General features: G+C 42.9%; 1 protein-coding gene across 1 annotated transcript in view; it reads left to right on the top strand.

Annotated features, from left to right (window-relative positions):
* LOC310773224 (voltage-gated inwardly rectifying potassium channel KCNH7-like) overlaps window positions 1-15671 on the top strand; it is a gene marked incomplete at both ends in the record, with an annotated part of 106782 nt that extends 91111 nt beyond the window's left edge. Inside the window, 3 exons of the mRNA XM_083633115.1 lie at window positions 13453-13684; window positions 14345-14512; window positions 15466-15671. Of these exons, the coding sequence (XP_083489241.1) occupies window positions 13453-13684; window positions 14345-14512; window positions 15466-15671 (606 nt within the window). The remainder of the gene's footprint in view (window positions 1-13452; window positions 13685-14344; window positions 14513-15465) is intronic.
* Window positions 15672-20126: the final 4455 nt, after the last annotated feature.

The raw sequence follows: 20126 nt of genomic DNA, 5'->3' as shown, positions 1-20126 counted from the left end.
GCAAACCACATGACAGAATGTGTGATCTGGTTACAGCATGTGTCCACAGCACATCAGTGTCAGGACGAGCACAACCTCCTAACGTGACAAAATGTTTTATTTTTGGCTCCTCCTCTCATCATTTGAGTCCGTGTGTAGAGAAAGTTGAAAGGACAGAGCCAGGTACAGTTTTAGCTCTTGTCCTTTGGGTGCATTATTTGTGTTCTTTTTGTGCAGAGACAGGGACTATTTTTAGACATTATCTTGTGCACCTTTGTTGCCTGGAAACCATATCTTCGACAATACGTTAAGATTTTGCTGATGTCATTAGAAAGGAGGTTGAAGTCTCCCATGGGAAATTCTTTTCATTTTTTTAGTGAGTGTAGACTTTCAGCTGGCAAGCAAAAAGAAATGTTGTGGTGCTGAATTTACCTAAAGTCGTTTGAGCTCCTAATCCTTTTCATGTCAATGCCTGGTTATGATAAGAGTTGATTTGCCTATGTGTCCACATCCACTTGTATGCACCAATCTGACTGGCCCCCTGTGAGGTTATTGCAAATTATGGATGTCTAATGTGAAAATTTGCCCTAAACCAGAATTCAAATGTGTCCCTTTGGTCTTGGGCAGGTTAGTCTAGATTTGTGTACAAGTCAAACCAAAAGCTTTTAAAGTCACACTGAAAGGAAAAATCACACGCAGGTGTTGAAGTAAGTGGTGCAGGTTTTCTCCTCAGCCCCCCTCTCTCCCGTCTCTGACACTGTGTGTGTGTGTGTGTGTGTGTGTGTGTGTGTGTGTGTGTGTGTGTGTGTGTGTGTGTGTGTGTGTGTGCGTGCGTGTGCGTGTGCGTGCGTGTGTTTCAAGCTGCTCTCTCTATAGTGTGCCAAAGTCTCGCCAATGAGGAAATGAATTAATTCCTCAATTCATTCCCCAGACATTTCTGAAAATCTCTGCAAACCAAACATAAATATGTGTTTTGAGTTTGTCACATCCCAAGAATATGTTATTAACCACCCAGTCAAATTTGAACTAAATGGAATGTCGCCAAGTATATAAAATTAGGAGTTGCAATCTCTATGTTCTCAATAGTCATGTTTCCATTACCCTCAGAAATGCGCAAAATCTAAATATTGCAATAGAAATTGGGTAATGGATACACGTAAATTTCGAAAAACCTCCCAAATATCGCAAAAAGTTTTTGCGCTCTCATGAGGTGGTTTTTCAGACGTGTCGATATAGCAGTTTATCGCAAAAGTGTAATGGAAACACATTTTCCGCATTTGCACGTCATGTGACCCATCTTCTCCTTTGGAAAAAGAGCGGAAAATGAGGGAGAAAGGGTTCGATAAGCCGTGGCAAAACCTCCGCAGCAAGTGGAAAACTTTGAAGCAACGCTACCTAGCAGAAAGACGAGTGTTGTGCAAAAGCGGAGCCGGGGAAAATAGATAATGTTTAACTCATTGAGTGCCAGCCACTTTTGGAGAACGGACGCTCCCAGTGCCAGAGTTTCAGAGCGTTTTCAGTGAACACGCACAAAGAACGATGAGACTCTCTTCTATCATCTGCAAAAAAAAGTTTATTGATCCCATTTTCCGTTCTTTAGTTATGAGCCGGAGAAGATAGCTTGATTTAACCAAAAACAGCCATTTTTTTCTAGAAGCTGAGATAATGAGCCTTTTGTGAAATTAAACATTTCAAGCACATCACTGACTCTGAAGCTAATATTTTCTAATGTAGTCACACCTCAAAAGTAATTTCCTTCAATAAAACATTGAAGGCCAGGGAATTTTGTTTGGCAGAATAATATTTTGTAGCTGCAACCAGCAGCGCTGGCCCCTGCGTGCGCTGCTGGTTGCAGCTTCTTGCTGGTCTTGATTTGCTACTGGTGGGCATCGGATATTCTGGCTTGCGTTTGCCAATCCTGTCCTGCTGTCTGGGTCTGTCTGGGTCAGTGTTGTGTGCTGCTCTGCGTGCCCCCCCCCCTTCCCCCACCCCTCAACTGCACACTCCTCCTCCGTATGGGAGTGTCTCTGGTGGCTCTCTGCTGAGTTTGCTGTGCACAGTGAAGGGTGCGCGACATCCAGCTTTTTTACAGCGTTCCGCGTGTGTTTGTCACATTACGTTACGTTACATTACATTACGTCATTTGGCAGACGCTTTTATCCAAAGCGACTTACAGTAACACACTTTTTGTCAGCAATAGAGCAATCAACTATGGAGCACAGTCTATGACAACTACAAATCCCGACGGAACAGTGGTACGAGTTTTAGTTCAGTGGTACGAGTTTTAGTTTAGGGTTTTTTTTTTTTTTTTTTTTTTTTTTTTTTTTAATAAAGAGAGAGAAAGAAGAGAGAGAAAGAAGAGAGAGAAAGAAGTTCGATCAAGAAGGGCCCAGGTGGAGCCTGAAAAGGTGAGTCTTTAGTCTTTTCCGAAAGATCGGCAGTGATTCAGCAGTCCTGACCGAAGGTGGCAGCTCGTTCCACCATTGGGGTGCCAGGGAGGAGAAGAGTCGAGATCGGGATGAGCGACTTTTGAGCGCCCGTAGCGAAGGAGGAGCGAGGCGCCCTGCACTGGTAGAGGAGCGAAGGGAGCGGTGAGAGGTTTGGAACCTGACCATAGATTGCAGGTACAGGGGAGCTGACTGGTGTACTGCCCTGTAGGCCAGTACCAGTGTCTTGAATTTGATGCGAGCTGAGATGGGAAGCCAGTGGAGGTCCCGGAAGAGGGGAGTGACATGAGAGAATTTGGGTTGGTTGAATACCAGACGGGCTGCAGCGTTCTGAATGAGCTGAAGCGGTCGGATGTCGGTGGCAGGTAGGCCAGCCAGGAGCACGTTGCAGTAGTCCAGGCGAGGGACTATAAGTGACTGGACCAGGAGTTGAGTCGCTTCTCTTGTGAGGAAGGGACGGATTTTGCGGATGTTGTAGAGGGAGAACCTACAGGAGCGTGCTGTCGCAGCTATGTTGGCAGAGCAAGACAGCTGGTTGTCGAGGATCACCCCAAGGTTCTTAGCTGTTTGGGAGGGCAGTACAGTGGTGTTTTCGATGGAGATGGAGAGATCTGTGAGAGGACAGTCTTTCCCTGGGAGGAAGAGTAGCTCTGTCTTACCAAGGTTGAGCTTGAGGTGGTGGGCAGACATCCAGTCGCCAATGTCCTTGAGACATTGTCCTTGAGACATTGTCACACATGTCACCGGCTCGCATGCTTCCAGTTGAGAATAATAACAACTCCACGGCTGATCATGCGGATGGGCTGTCGCAGCGGACACGGAGGAGCTCAATTGTGGGAGCAGATTGGCTGCTGCAGGCACAGCTAACGTTATGTATGCTTCATGCATATGGATGCATACGGATGCGATGCGATTTCCGTTTCCCCAACGACTTCTTCTTTGTTTTTTCATCGCCTTTCTGTAATCTGGAGAGCACTGTCGCCACCTAAGGGTTCTGTAAAATAGGTTACACACATTCAATAGCTCCCATATTGTAAGAGGCGATGTAAGAGGCTTAGATCCACGTCCCACCGTCAAAAAACGCAATTGACGACTTTAGTCGTCTTTGGCACTCTACGTCACTAAAGCAATTGACGACTAAAGTCGTCATTGGCACTCAATGAGTTAATGGCAGAAATCGGTCCATGGTGACAGGCTGCCTGTGTGCGCGCATTTGGCACAGCGGCGAGATGAGGGGATGAAAAGCACACACCGGTGCGGTGCTGCTGACTGAAGTGAATACAGTGACTGTGAGTAATACATTACACATGTTTCAGGTGCAATGTTATAATTATAATACACGACATTCTGATTGTTGCACCATATCAGCCTTTTCCCCCCTCCTTCTCTAAATCGGACCAGTTGTATTAGGCTACCTTTTTTCCTCTGTCTGTCGCGCTCACTGCATTCACCGCAGCCAGCAACATGTGGTGATTTGCATTGACCATTGGTTGGATTTGAGCATGCAGGGGACGGGGTATGGGGCAGATCCCCGTGCATAATCACTGTGGCAGCTGCTGGTAACGGGGAATTGCGTTCAGGTGTGTGCGCCGTCAGACCAAACTCAACTTCAATGGAAACGCCTACAAGTCGCAATTGTACATTGTCGAAGTTGTAGAAATATCGCAAATTATTTTGCGAAAAACTGTAATGGAAACACAGCTACTGTGATTCAAGGCCGAGTAGGCGCTGAGAGGAAAAGAGAAGGCTTCTTGTGTGAACGGCTCAGCATGAGCCTGCCTCAAGCTTCAGTACTGCTTACGTTAGGGGTCCTGTGTGAACAAGGGCTAAGCCTGTGTCTCTGGCTATGCAGACCAGGGAGCTGGGGGCGTGGCCTAGGCGCACACATCTCGTGCTCTAACACATCTCGGTGCACACATCTCGTCCTCTAACATACATAGTCACTTATAGAAGCTGCTGCACCGCTTAAAAATGACACCTATTTGACCATTTCTGTTAACATTTGTATTCTATTGTATTTGGATATCAAAATGTCATTACGTTTACCAACCAATAAAACCATCTCAGATTTAGGAGCAATCCCTCCACCCCTCCGCTGCTCTGCCCCTCCCATCAAATAGAACGTTGTTTCTCTCCCATTTGTTTACACTTTGAAAGATCCCTCCCTGCATTATGTCCCGCCCAGTTGTGTAGTGGAGGAGGGTAAACACAAGCAAATGCCGTTCACCCACTTCTTTGAAATGAGGCAGAGTTTACTCACCTATTTTCAGATCACCTGTATCAATCACTGAGGGGAAACAAGGTGGGTGAACTACTCACCTTGGATAGGTTACTCACCTCTGTATTGACCACTACATCCCTGGTCCTGCCCCAACACTAAGGAAGCAAGATGCTCTCAACGTGGTTTCATTGTGACTTTAACCAGAGACCTTTAATATACTGTAGATAGAGACACCCCAACTTCCAGTCACTTCCTGTATCATCTGTGCCATGGAGGTTTATCCACTGCCACTCCCCCTTCAGAGACTGGTCACTGGTCAACCAATGAAGTTTCATACCATTTACAGACAGCCAATCACAAGCTGATAACAACGCCCATTTAGGAGGCCGGAAGAGTACTATTTCTTACAATTGGCAGAGCCTGGAGTGGGGTCTCTCTAATATTAAAGGTCTCTGCTTTAACTAAGGCAAGACTCCCATCCCAAGATGTCATCAAGTTAGTCTTTGAGCATCCAACTTTATGGACACTGAGACAATACCCAGGATTCATTCACAATAGTGCATAATTTAAGATCTAAGTATACATATGAATTCACTCACAACGTGAAAATATGCTAATGTTGCACTGTGGCCTTTTGGATCCTATATTTTACCTTCTAACAGTGCTCTTTTCTTTATATCCATTTCATGTAAAGCATGAAATAGATTGAAGTGCTATCTATCTATCTATATATAAAATTGAGTATGTGGGCGATGTTTGTTTCAAGTTCTGTTTTCGGCCACAGCTATGGCATTTTACCAGCGATTGGGCTGAAACCATCAGGGTGCATAAAGGGCACGTGTGCGGGTGACCTGACAGCCGGATCTTTTAATTAGGCTAATTAGCTAATGATGTGATGTCATCAGTGATGATGTCATCAGTGATGATGTCATCAGCGATGATGTCAAAAGTGATGTCATAAGGGCACGCACACACACAAGGAGGCATTGTGACAAGACTGATCAGTGATGTCACACACACACACACACACACACACACACACAAGGAGGCATTGTGACAACACTGATCAGTGATAGGGGGGCACACACACACACACACACACACACACACACACACACACACACACAGGATGTCATCAGTGATATCATAATGGGCCACACACACACACACACAAGGAGGCATTGTGACATCACTGATGCAATACATTTAGTGAGCAACACACACACACACACACATACATCATTAAACATGCCAATAGGGCAGGCGGCCTCACCCAGGCCAAATAAACTTGCCTTGCCTTGCCTTCAATCCTCCTAAAGAGTCACATGCCATAAAGCTAATTTGGTGCACACACACTGCACAGTAATAAATTAACAATGTGTTAAGTTTGACGTCGGTTGTTAATTAAGTATTTTCAGTATTTTTCTCTTGATAATATCAAAGATTGGTATTAATTGGATCCTAACCATGGGAAAGAGTTGTTTTGTTCACTTATATTTTAATGAACAAAAGAACCACAAGCACAATTCTCTTTTAAGCTGGATTTCCCTTATGTATTTTCATGCAAATGAACCGAGCTTTATTCAAATTTGTCCTCGCATTCAAACTTTCTCTTTGTGTCATCAACAGAGAGTAAAATATGCATTGTTTTGTCTTTGGTCAAAGCAGACTGTGTGCAGTATTGCACTCTGACCCGATTATGCTACACTACACGCAACGGCTGTGCTAAACAAAGAAGAAAGAGGAGGCACATTCAGTGTAACAAGCAGCCCCCTCAAACTCACTTCTGCCCTGCTGTGACTGTGATAGACACACAGAGTTCATGTGTAAAGTCTCGTACATCTACTGACTCAGAAGATCATGTTTGAGTGATTTAGGTGTGTGCAGTCTGCTTGTTGTCTTTCCGGGTCTGATGAATAAGCCAACAAATGTTGTGGAACTGTACACCTACAGTGTGCAGCAGGAATATGACTTGTGATGTGTGGTATTTACAGCAGCTGGGTTCCCTAGATGGATTAATACAATTGAATATTATTACTTAAGCCCTATTTGGTGATGTTCTATCTATGGCATTATTGTGCTATTTATGCCATTTAGCACTGGATTGGGCCAGAAATAGCCTGTTATCGCCAGAGTCTGGAAACTCTCCGTTAAATTTGGATTTCCAGGGGGCGTTTAATAGCACACTGTCATGATAGCGGATTCAACAGATGGCGAGCCATCTTGGTTGTTTACGAAAATGCCAAAACGGTGCTCAATCTGTCATTGTATCAAACTCGCCCCATATTAGATATTGATTAGATTGATAAATGGTTGTGATTGGCCCGACCATTTTCAGGTCGGGTTAAAATGTGTCTGAACAGGAGGGGGACCAGATGCATCTGCCAGAGCAAATAAAACATGATGAGCTTGCAAATTCGCTAGGCCAGTAAAGGATGAATCAGTAATATTTCAGCATGTCCTCATACAAAGTTTGCTTGTTTGTTTGATAGCTTACAAAAGGTTATGCACTCTTGATTCATACTATGTAAACATTTGATTCATAGTATAGGTTAGGGTTCGGTTTAGTCAACAAAACGATTTGGTTAAGGTAAGATGTTTGTCATGAATTATACTTGTTCAATGTGTCATACTGTATATGAATATGTATGTGAGTGAGTTACTCTTGGATACTAAGTAAGTAAGTACATTTTATTTATATAGCACTTCTAACAGAGAAAACTCACAAAGTGCCTCACAGGATTAAAATACAAAACAACCAATCAATCAATCAATACAGGTAACAGTAAAATACAAAAGACACAGGACTATAGGCGCAGACAACTAAAGAGGCTAGACAAACGCCTATCCAAACAGAAGCGTTTTTAGCTGCTGTTTAAAAATGTCCACAGAAGACGCAACTCTCAGGTCGTGAGGAAGAGCGTTCCACAACCTAGGAGATACACAGACTTAAAGGCTCGGTCACCTTTGGTTTTGAGCCTGGTGCGGGGGACAACTAATAGGCTCTGGTCAGCAGACCTCAGTGACCTGCTGGGGAACGTGAGAGCAGATCACACAGATACAGTATGCAGGTGCTTGACCATGCAGGGTCATATCTAAACTTATCCAGTCAAACGGTACCTGCATACGATCCTTTTTGTACACAGATCTAGAAAAAAAAACTATTTGAATGAATGAATGAATGAATGAATGAATGAATAATTATTTTATTTGCGTGTCATGCCACGTTGTGGCCCATCCCACATGGGATTATATGACACAGTTACACAAAATATATACATTTTCTTTTTCTTATTTTATCTATACATTTCATTCCTCCTTATCAATCTTTGTATGTTTTTACTCACAACCAATCACAGCAAGCGATTCAATTCAATTTGATGCAACGTGTGATTGGCCCACTGCCACAGCAGCTACAGTACGACCCATACACTGTGGTGTTGTTGAATGTGTTCATACATACACCGCCACCCGGGTCCCCTCTAGATAACTCCCAAGTTCCAAGGCATGTCTGAAAGCGGCTTATCACTTTAAGGGTACTGGTACTGGTATTGGTACTGGTATTGTAATTTTTTAAATGATACTCAGCCCTACCAGTATCAGAAGGTTAGTCCCCAACTTGGTTGACTTTTCTGTTGCAAAGTGGCCAGACAAGCGGGGAAAGCCACGGGGCAGATGGTGGGAGAGATGTCTGGTGGATACGTTTCATACAGCTGGTTGCTAATGGAGGCTTATCTCTACGTTCTTCAGCCCCAAACCCCTCCCACTTACTGTAAGCCCACATTTTAATCAACATGACACTCCATACTGGATTATGTGTTGTCATCTTACATCATACAGCCTCCATACTGGATATGTGTTGTGTCATCTTACATCATACAGCCTCCATACTGGATTATGTGTTGTCATCTTACATCATACAGCCTCCATACTGGATATGTGTTATGTCATCTTACATCATACAGCCTCCATACTGGATATGTGTTATGTCATCTTACATCATACAGCCTCCATACTGGATATGTGTTATGTCATCTTACATCATACAGCCTCCATACTGGATATGTGTTATGTCATCCTACATCATACAGCCTCCATACTGGATATGTGTTGTGTCATCTTACATCATACAGCCTCCATACTGGATATGTGTTATGTCATCTTACATCATACAGCCTCCATACTGGATATGTGTTGTGTCATCTTTGCAGCTCACACAAACAGAGTTGGCAGCGGTGCTACACCTAAGGATAAGCTCTCAAAATACCTTCATGAGGTATTTTTTTCTGTTTCCATATGATTCATCCTCAGTCACTGTAAGGGTGTTCCATATGATTCATGCTCAGTTCACACTGTAAGGGTGCCTGAGGTCTTTTCTTTCTGATTCCATATGATTCATCCTCAGTTCACACTGTAAGATATGATTAATTCATCCTCAGTTCACACTGTAACATGATTAATTCATCCTCAGTTCACACTGTAACATATGATTAATTCATCCTCAGTTCACACTGTAACATATGATTAATTCATCCTCAGTTCACACTGTAACATGATTAATTCATCCTCAGTTCACACTGTAACATATGATTAATTCATCCTCAGTTCACACTGTAAGATATGATTAATTCATCCTCAGTTCACACTGTAAGATATGATTAATTCATCCTCAGTTCACACTGTAACATGATTAATTCATCCTCAGTTCACACTGTAACATATGATTAATTCATCCTCAGTTCACACTGTAACATGATTAATTCATCCTCAGTTCACACTGTAACATATGATTAATTCATCCTCAGTTCACACTGTAAGATATGATTCATGCTCAGTTCACACTGTAACATATGATTAATTCATCCTCAGTTCACACACTGTAAGATATGATTCATGCTCAGTTCACACTGTAACATATGATTAATTCATCCTCAGTTCACACACTGTAAGATATGATTCATGCTCAGTTCACACTGTAAGGGTGCCTGAGGTCTTTTTTGGCGCACTCTTGGCATCTAGTGTTTTTTGGCGGAGCGCTCTGGGCGTCTCAAGCTGAAAAAAGTTCAACATTTGGAGGAAAAGTGCGCTGCTCGTCATTGTCACTCCTCCTACCTCTTCTCCTGCCAGGGGGATCTTCAACCTCCGCTGCTGCCAGAATTGCCAATAATCTGGCTTTCATGTTTACGGTGTGAACAATCAACAACATCAAACAGACGAAAGTAGCTGGCTACCGGTCCGTGTCGTTGCGTCCTGAACTGTACTGCGCGCTACTGCAGGAAAAAACAAAACAAAAAACGCTCCGTGCACTGTGTTTTGTGCGCATTGGAAGCGATCTCAATATGATTTCCAAAGCGTTCTTATGTGAAATACACACGTCCTGTCTGCACGGCACCTGAGGTCTTTTTTTTCTGATTCCATATGATTCATCCTCAGTTCACACTGTAAGATATGATTCATCCTCAGTTCACACTGTAAGATATGATTCATCCTCAATTCACACTGTAAGATATGATTCATCCTCAGTTCACACCGTAAGGGTGCCGACTGAGAGCTTAAGCAGGAGATATCGGAAGGATGGAGGCTCTTTAAAGGAGCCATCAGAAGGAGCTATAGCACTCTTCACCACCATGACCAAGACACAACGTGGCTCATAAAACATCTGTCTTCAAGGCCCCTTTCCTGCTTTTAATACCTGCAAGAAGTCATGTCATGTTTACTCTCACCTGTAAACAAGGCGTCGGCGTAAATAAGCAAGTAGAGACGTGAGAAGACACAATTGCTGTCGGAGGTGGCGCGTAATGGTTTCCCCCAAGGATATTAGGATAATTGTCGAGCGCGATGGGGAGTGGAAGGACCGATTATCATTCCCTAAGTCTCACTTATTGTGTTTACAGATTGTGTGACACTAATAGATCGAGACTTGAATCATGGCTGCTGTACGCTGCTCCCATCTCCCCACCTCCCCTCCCTCAGTCTGCCTATTCATTTAGTCAAGCTAGAAAATGGAGACGGCAGGATTAAAGTGCTTTGAATTAAACAGAACAGAAGGTGCTTTGTGTATATTGTATACAGAGGGATCTGTGTTTGTATGTGTGTGTGGTGGTCTGTGTTTATGTGTGTGTTTGTGTGTGTGTGTGTGTGTGTGTGTGTGTGTGTGTGTGTGTGTGTGTGTGTGTGTGTGTGTGTGTGTGTGTGGTGGTCTGTGTTTGTGTGTGTGTGTGTGTGTGGTGGTCTGTGTTTGTGTGTGTGCGTCTGGTCTGTGTTTGTGTGTGGTGGTCTGTGTTTGTGTGTGCGTCTGGTCTGTGTTTGTGTGTGCGTCTGGTCTGTGTTTGTGTGTGCGTGTGGTCTGTGTTTGTGTGTGCGTGTGGTCTGTGTTTGTGTGCGCCTGTGGTCTGTGTTTGTGTGTGCGTCTGGCCTGTGTTTGTGTGTGCGTGTGGTCTGTGTTTGTGTGTGCATGTGGTCTGTGTTTGTGTGTGCGTCTGGTCTGTGTTTGTGTGTGCGTCTGGTCTGTGTTTGTGTGTGCGTCTGGTCTGTGCTTGTGTGTGCGTGTGGTCTGTGTTTGTGTGTGCGTCTGGTCTGTGCTTGTGTGTGCGTGTGGTCTGTGTTTGTGTGCGCCTGTGGTCTGTGTTTGTGTGTGCGTGTGGTCTGTGTTTGTGTGCGCCTGTGGTCTGTGTTTGTGTGCGCCTGTGGTCTGTGTTTGTGTGTGCGTGTGGTCTGTGCTTGTGTGTGCGTCTGGTCTGTGTTTGTGTGTGCGTGTGGTCTGTGCTTGTGTGTGCGTCTGGTCTGTGATTGTGTGTGCGTCTGGTCTGTGCTTGTGTGTGCGTGTGGTCTGTGCTTGTGTGTGCGTCTGGTCTGTGCTTGTGTGTGCGTCTGGTCTGTGCTTGTGTGTGCGTCTGCTCTGTGCTTGTGTGTGTGTGTGTGTGTGGTCTGTGCTTGTGTGCGCCTGTGGTCTGTGTTTGTGTGTGCATGTGGTCTGTGCTTGTGTGTGCGTGTGGTCTGTGTTTGTGTGTGCGTGTGGTCTGTGTTTGTGTGTGTTTGTCACCCACATCAAACAACTCTGCAAAACCTCTTTCTTTCACCTAAAAAACATCTCCAAACTCCGTCCCACACTCAGCCTGCCAGATGCCGAAAAACTTGTCCATGCCTTTGTCTCCTCAAGGCTGGACTACTGCAACGCGCTCCTAATCGGGCTTCCAGGCAAGAGCCTTCAGAAATTACAATATATTCAAAACAGTGCAGCTAGGATCATGATGAGAGTCCGCAAATACGACCACATCACTCCCATCCTACACTCACTACACTGGCTCCCTGTTTCCTCCCGGATCATTTACAAAACCTCTCTGCTCACACATCAGTGTATCCATGGACATGCCCCCCCAATACCTCAAAGAACTGCTCACAACACAAACCTCCTCCCGTAACCTCCGCTCAAAAAACAACCACCTCCTCCGTCCCCCCAGGACCAAACTCCGCACCATGGGAGACCGGGCATTCTGCTCGGCCGCTCCCCGTCTGTGGAACAGCCTTCCCGACCATCTAAGGGCACCACAGACGGTGGATGCTTTTAAAAAGGGACTGAAAACTTTCCTTTTTAATAAAGCCTTCTCCTAGCTCTATGCCTTTCTTTAGTTTCTCAGGCTTTTTTATGTGATTTTTAATGTTCTTTTAATTATGTTTTTCTTTTAATTATTATTATTTTATTTTATTTCTCTCTATGTTTTTATCTTTTAATTTTTATTATTTTATTATTTTTATTTTTACTTTTACCTCTGTAGCACTTTGGGATTTGGTCAAAATGAAAAGTGCAATATAAATTCAATTTATTATTATTATTATTATTATTATGTGTGTGCGTGTGGTCTGTGTTTGTGTGTCTGTGTGTGTCTGTGTGGTCTGCATTTGTGTGTGCGTGGGGTCTCTACTTGTGTGTACATGTGGTCTGTGCTTGTGTGTGCATGTGGTCTGTGTTTGTGTGTGTGCGTGTGGTCTGTGTTTGTGTGTGCGTGTGGTCTGTGTTTGTGTGTTTGTGTGTGCGTGTGGTCTGTGTTTGTGTGTGTTTGTGTGTGCGTGTGGTCTGTGTTTGTGTGTGTGTTCTGCGTAGATGCTGTGTCTTTTCCTATTGAGCTCTGCGAGGCTTTGACAAAGTTTCCAAGTCTCTGGAATTTTGGCTGTTTTTAGAGCAAACTTTGCCATCGTCATTTAGCGTCCTTCAATAGCCCTTCACGATTAACCAATAGTTGAATCACTGCACGCAGCCTCTCTCTCATAGGCTTATTAGCATGCCAGTCTGTTCTGCCAGAAGCCAGTTCCATAGTGACTTTCTTGTTTCGCACAGCCAAGGGCGGCAGCGGCACTATCAACTCCCTCTTAGTCAGTCAAGTTGGGTTGACGCTGTGAGATGTGTTTACGCCGGCAAGAAGGATCCACTAGCAGTCTGTGTCGCCCGCAACTGTGTAGGACATGTGGCTTGTGAAAGATTAAGCATTTCTCATCAACATGTGTTTTTCAGTCACTAATCCTGAGCTGAACTGCCTCTTGGTCCCGACCCTTATTAACCTCTGGCACTGAAAGGAGACAAACAGCTTGTTCACTTTGCTCGGATGTCGGGAAAAGGTTGTTTACGATGTCTAGCAGCATACATTACTTTAGCGGATTCGTCTGCTCGTCCCCCACGTGGTGAAATCCGAACAGTTGCTTGCCCTGCATCATTCATTGGGGATGACATGTTTCCTTGTTTAGTTCAAGTGACTATAGTTGACTGGATCTTGTATGTTTTGTCTGTTTGTGTGTGTTTTCCCACCTTAGACCACCACTCTGATTGGTCTGCTGAAGACGGCCCGCCTCTTGCGGCTGGTGCGCGTGGCCCGTAAGCTGGACCGCTACTCGGAGTACGGTGCCGCTGTCCTCATGCTGCTCATGTGCATCTTTGCCCTCATCGCCCATTGGCTGGCCTGTATCTGGTACGCCATCGGAAACGTGGAGAAGCCTTACCTGGAGCACAAGATTGGCTGGTTGGACAACCTGGGCGTGTCCATAGGTGAAGCCTTATTATTGTTTGATCATGGTAGTTCATTTTTAAGCTGCTAAAAACCATCATGATAATGTGACCTCACATTCTGTTTCACTCGACGTATCAGTCTGGACTCCTAGCCATCCACAGCGATTTCAGTGGGCGGGAGTAATTGCCTTGACAGACAACTCCTTCAGCCAATCAGTGTTGCCAAACCCAATCCAAATCCACTCGGAAGAATGGTGAAAACAGTTTTTCCGCTGAGAAACTGCTGATCTTGTTCTTGTTTAATTGTTGTTATTGAGTCTATTTCTGCAATAACTGCTCTTACAGCTGTGTTTACTCTACTAATGTAAACATTACTGAGCCACAATACTGTTTTGCCAGCGGTTACGATGCACGTCCCTGATTGGCCCGTGCACTTTGTAATTTCTGCAAATCACTGTGGGCGGGCTGGAGGCCAGACTGATCCACAGTACGAAACAGAATGTGAGTTCACGTGATTAGCATGGTTTACCAGACTGTTCATTGTGTCAGTTATCTGCTATTTTAGCACGCTCAAACAAAGGTTTTAACTAAATACACTGGAAATACATTAAGGAGCTTTGTTGAGAGTCATTTTGAAGCCAAACACACAAAAAATGAACATCGTATCAATATGCTGTATTACTGTTGGGATATTTACAGGAAAAAAGTACAACTACAGCGACCCCAGCTCGGGCCCGTCCATCAAAGATAAGTACGTCACAGCGCTCTACTTCACCTTCAGCAGTTTGACCAGCGTGGGCTTTGGGAACGTGTCCCCCAACACCAACTCTGAGAAGATCTTCTCCATCTGCGTCATGCTTATCGGATGTGAGTGACATCTGAGCCAGAGTGCATATTTGGAAGTGCAGTGTAACCGTGTTTGTCTGAAACGGTCCATCATCAGAAGGCTCAGAACACTTAAAGCTGCAGTAGGCAGGATTTCTCTATTTTTGGGGGGGTATTTAGCTAAAGTAATCCCCATATATTGGGGATTACTATATAATCTTAATAGTAATAATATTAATAGTGCCACTGCTCTGCTATTTTGCTTTTTAAAATTAATTTAGACATACATGAGACAAGGCAAACTGTGAAGCCGGAGGGTGTAGCCCCAGGTCGTTAATCATCCTCCTGCAGGCTTGCTTATTTATTTATTTGTTTGTTTGTTTGTTTGTTTGTAGTTGCTGACTAGCTCTTTATATTTGCAGCACAAAATGCAGTTGCATTGAACTGGAAACTCAGGAAATGCATACTGTAGGTGATTTTATTTCTGAACAGAAATGAATTTACTGACTAATCTTAATTTGGTGGCGTCTGGCGTGTGAGTTAATTCACACTTCTGCTAGTTATATTACTGTTCATAACACTGCCATTTCTATCTCATGACCTTTGAAGTGCAAAGTTGACATTTTGGTGTGAAATAAATAAATGAAAATCTGTAATATAATGCAACTCTACAACCAGATCTTTACATGTGACTGAACATAGATTTTTGAGAATGTTTATTTAAGGCAGTAAAACATTTTACCATTCCATACAAATATCTGTCCATATTGCTACTCTCTATTTGATATAACACATTTATGATTCAACCTATACCCAGTTCATGCTTTTAGGCTGGCTTTATATCATGCAACTTGAATGCTACAGTTCTTATTTTTTTTGCCTCCACGGGATGTTCAAACTTTAGTCCTGTCCAAACTAATCAGGCATTTTGCAAAGGCAGGGATAACGCACACTGCAGGACTGGTAGATGTTCACTTGTATGGCTTCTCTCCCAGCTCTCATGTACGCCAGCATCTTTGGGAATGTGTCGGCCATCATCCAGAGGTTGTATTCAGGCACGGCCAGATACCACCTCCAGATGCTGCGGGTCAAAGAATTCATCCGCTTCCACCAGATCCCCAACCCACTGCGGCAGAGGCTGGAGGAGTACTTCCAACATGCCTGGTCCTACACCAACGGCATTGACATGAACATGGTATGAGGGAGTGTGTTTGCGTGACATGGTATGAGAGAGAGAGTGTGTGTGTACCAGGGTGTGCTTGGGGGGGGGGGGGGGGGGGGGGATTATTTATTTGGAAGCCTTTTTTAACAATCACAAAAAAATTAATTAGTTGTATTTTTTCCTCTCTTTTCTCTCCTGAGTTTGTTGTTTGAACTCCCTTGCTCTCCAAAACGCTCTTAACCACATGGACAATCTCCTTTTGTCGTTGCCATGACATAATGTTTTCATCATGATTATACTGTGACAATGTTTAATCATAGCCGCTAATTGAAACGAAAGCCACCGTTGCTGCTTTTGCACAAGCAGTGCAGTAATGCTGGCTTTCCTCCTCATGATCCTGTTCATGGTACTTATACAGTCTATTTGTCTTTTCCATGTCTGCCTCATGTCAAATGGAATGACCGCACCACTCTGGTAAGAGCAGGAGGTACATGTGTTCACAGAACTAATGTTGACATGAATGTGCCTCCATAGTCCAGACTCATATAACTGTCTGATGCTAGTAGTGGAATGCTGTGAGCTGTTAGCCCTTAGCCATATAGACTAGTGTACCAGTCAGTCGCCAGTATAAAATGTCGGCACTGTAGGTTTCTGGAATCCATGGAAATGTACAATATAACATTTCTGAGTGAAAATACATTGCATATCACGTTTCTAGATACGTGAATGTGACGTGTATATGACGTGTATAACATTCATATTCACGTTCATGACGGTCTCATGTTAAGTCGCGATCGCCTAAGAGAGTACTGTAGGGGTGGGATTGGCGGTTTCTACTTTCAGTTTTAATCCCAACCCAAACCATAATCCTAACCTTAAACAAATTGCTTTAGGTGCCTAAACCTAACCAAGTTGCTTTGTTGCCTAAACATAACCAAGTTGTTTTAGTTGCCTAAACATAGTTGCCTAAACATAACCAAGTTGTTTTAGTTGCCTAAACATAACCAAGTTGTTTTAGTTGCCTAAACATAACCAAGTTGCTTTGTTGCCTAAACATAACCAAGTTGTTTTAGGTGCCTAAACATAACCAAGTTGCTTTGTTGCCTAAACATAACCAAGTTGCTTTGTTGCCTAAACATAACCAAGTTGCTTTGTTGCCTAAACATAACCAAGTTGTTTTAGTTGCCTAAACATAGTTGCCTAAACATAACCAAGTTGTTTTAGTTGCCTAAACATAACCAAGTTGTTTTAGTTGCCTAAACATAACCAAGTTGCTTTGTTGCCTAAACATAACCAAGTTGTTTTAGTTGCCTAAATATAACCAAGTTGTTTTAGTTGCCTAAACATAACCAAGTTGCTTTGTTGCCTAAACATAACCAAGTTGTTTTAGTTGCCTAAACATAACCAAGTTGTTTTAGTTGCCTAAACATAACCAAGTTGCTTTGTTGCCTAAACATAACCAAGTTGTTTTAGTTGCCTAAACATAACCAAGTTGTTTTAGTTGCCTAAACATAACCAAGTTGCTTTGTTGCCTAAACATAACCAAGTTGCTTTGTTGCCTAAACATAACCAAGTTGCTTTGTTGCCTAAACATAACCAAGTTGTTTTAGTTGCCTAAACATAACCAAGTTGCTTTGTTGCCTAAACATAACCAAGTTGCTTTGTTGCCTAAACATAACCAAGTTGTTTTAGTTGCCTAAACATAACCAAGTTGCTTTGTTGCCTAAACATAACCAAGTTGTTTTAGTTGCCTAAACATAACCAAGTTGCTTTGTTGCCTAAACATAACCAAGTTGCTTTGTTGCCTAAACATAACCAAGTTGTTTTAGTTGCCTAAACATAACCAAGTTGCTTTGTTGCCTAAACATAACCAAGTTGTTTTAGTTGCCTAAACATAACCAAGTTGTTTTAGTTGCCTAAACATAACCAAGTTGCTTTGTTGCCTAAACATAACCAAGTTGTTTTAGTTGCCTAAACATAACCAAGTTGCTTTGTTGCCTAAACATAACCAAGTTGTTTTAGTTGCCTAAACATAACCAAGTTGCTTTGTTGCCTAAACATAACCAAGTTGCTTTGTTGCCTAAACATAACCAAGTTGTTTTAGTTGCCTAAACATAACCAAGTTGCTTTGTTGCCTAAACATAACCAAGTTGTTTTAGTTGCCTAAACATAACCAAGTTGTTTTAGTTGCCTAAACATAACCAAGTTGCTTTGTTGCCTAAACATAACCAAGTTGCTTTGTTGCCTAAACATAATCAAGTTGTTTTAGTTGCCTAAACATAACCAAGTTGTTTTAGTTGCCTAAACATAACCAAGTTGCTTTGTTGCCTAAACATAACCAAGTTGCTTTGTTGCCTAAACATAACCAAGTTGCTTTGTTGCCTAAACATAACCAAGTTGTTCTACTTGCCTAAAGATAGTTTTTTAAATTTGCATTCAATGTTGGAAAGTCAGCAAGGTTTTCTAATTTTACATTGAGATTATAGAGACATTATACGTATTTTTTTCTTTCAGAAATGTTTTACGTATTTTACTTTTCCACGAATTCTAGAAACGTACAATGGCAACATTTTATTCTGGCAATTGGGTTGAGTGTACATAACAGAAGAACAAAACAGCATTACTCTTAAAGGTTGTGTGCATGTTATTTGAGACTATGCTCCTCACTTTCTTCTGAGATGTTTCCTAACTTTCTGCACATAATCATACTGTATATAAACACACAACTGTACTGTAAAAAGCCCTTGCGATGCCACATCATACTGTAGATATATTTACAGTATCTACTTAGTGCATGCCAGTTACAGTAGTCCAGCAAGGTCTATAACTGAATGCTATCACTTTTACACTTGCATGTGGCCTAGCCTCAAGGTAGTTTTTTTGCCTGAAATGTGTGTATTCAAACACAAGCCCATGCTATGCATCTCCCGCCTGTGGAAGTGGGCACAGCCTCGCCGGGCACTGCCAGCTTTCCCTCCCGCCTGCGGGAGGCTTGGCTCTATGCTCCGCGGTGGCACCTGCACTTGCCAAATGTTGTTCAATCTTTCCTTTCCAAATCTATTGACCAGTTTCTGTTCTACTAAGCAACAAAACAAGCCTGTCAGAGCTAGAAAGGCAGTCATCTCTGCTGTGCTCATGTCATCAGCACATGTGCTTTATGTGACAATGACAAAGGATAGGAAATGTGTCTTCTTGTTCAGCTGTCCCTTTTGTGTCCTTGAAGTCTTCTCCATGCCTTCCAGTGTCTGTCATGGTGTCCGAGATAAAGAACAGTCAGTTCACATTGTCCAAATAACATTTTTTTGTTTTGTCTGTGATCACTGTTGTCTTTAAAGGGTAAGTATGATATTATAAATCCATACATAGCCTAGGCATTAGAAAGCCCTCTCATAAAAGTCATGGTTTTGATATTAAACATGTTAATGTTAAATGTTAAAAAGGCTAAAAACACTTTCATGAATATTTTTTCATTATAATTTCAATGATCTCTCAGGCTAACTCAGTTTTGAGGTAAGGTTATTGGTAAGTTATGGTTATTGATACTTGACTAACCTGCTCAGGTTGAGTCAAGATTGAATGTTTGTATTGTTTGTATTGTTTTTTTTGTTTTTACATTACATATAAGATCATATGGGTCAGTATTGAGGAATGTTTGAATAAACATTCTTTGAGACAAGATATATAAATTGTTAAAAAAAGGGGGAAAAATATATATACAGTATATATATGTGTATATATAATACATTTATTTATTTATCATTATTATTATTACTACTATTTACTATTATTTTTATTTATTTTTTCTTCCATAACATGATGTATCATGGTTGAGAGTGTAGTTTTCTCATCACAGCACATGAAGGCTCTGAGACTCCCCAAGAAATATAATAATATAAGAGAGAAAACATTTTATACCAAATATCAAATCAGTGTTTTGAGTTTGTGGTGTCTTTACTCTGCAGGAAGTGCAACCCCTAAATGTTCTGTCTTGTCTCTCATCTAAAGCTGCCAAGAGGCTCAGCAAAATAGTAACTAGTATTTCTACTAGGAGTATAGGTTTCGAGATGAAGGAAAAACCACAGATGGCAATTGTATCAGAATTCTCTGGAAATCCAGTCAATCTGACCCGCTCGGCACAACAGCACGCTTTGAAAGCTTCTGAATCTGCACATCACAGCACTGACACCTTTTGGACACACCCCCATCCCGTCTGACCGTGTTCCCGTCTGCTTTGACTCATGTCCCACACCCAGGTCCTCAAGGGCTTCCCAGAGTGCCTCCAGGCGGACATCTGCCTCCATCTCAACCAGAACCTCCTACAGGGCTGCAAAGCGTTCCGCGGAGCCACTAAGGGCTGCCTCCGAGCCCTGGCCATGAGGTTCAAGACCACCCACTCGCCGCCCGGAGACACGCTCGTCCACTCTGGAGACGTGCTCACCGCGCTCTACTTCATCTCCCGCGGCTCCATCGAGATCCTCAAGGATGACATCGTAG

This window comes from Poromitra crassiceps (genome assembly GCF_964638095.1).
Source record: "Poromitra crassiceps genome assembly, chromosome: 3".
NCBI classification, from domain to species: Eukaryota; Metazoa; Chordata; class Actinopteri; order Beryciformes; family Melamphaidae; genus Poromitra; species Poromitra crassiceps.
Note: the sequence above shows the minus strand (reverse complement) of the source record. Positions and strands in the feature narration are given on the sequence as shown.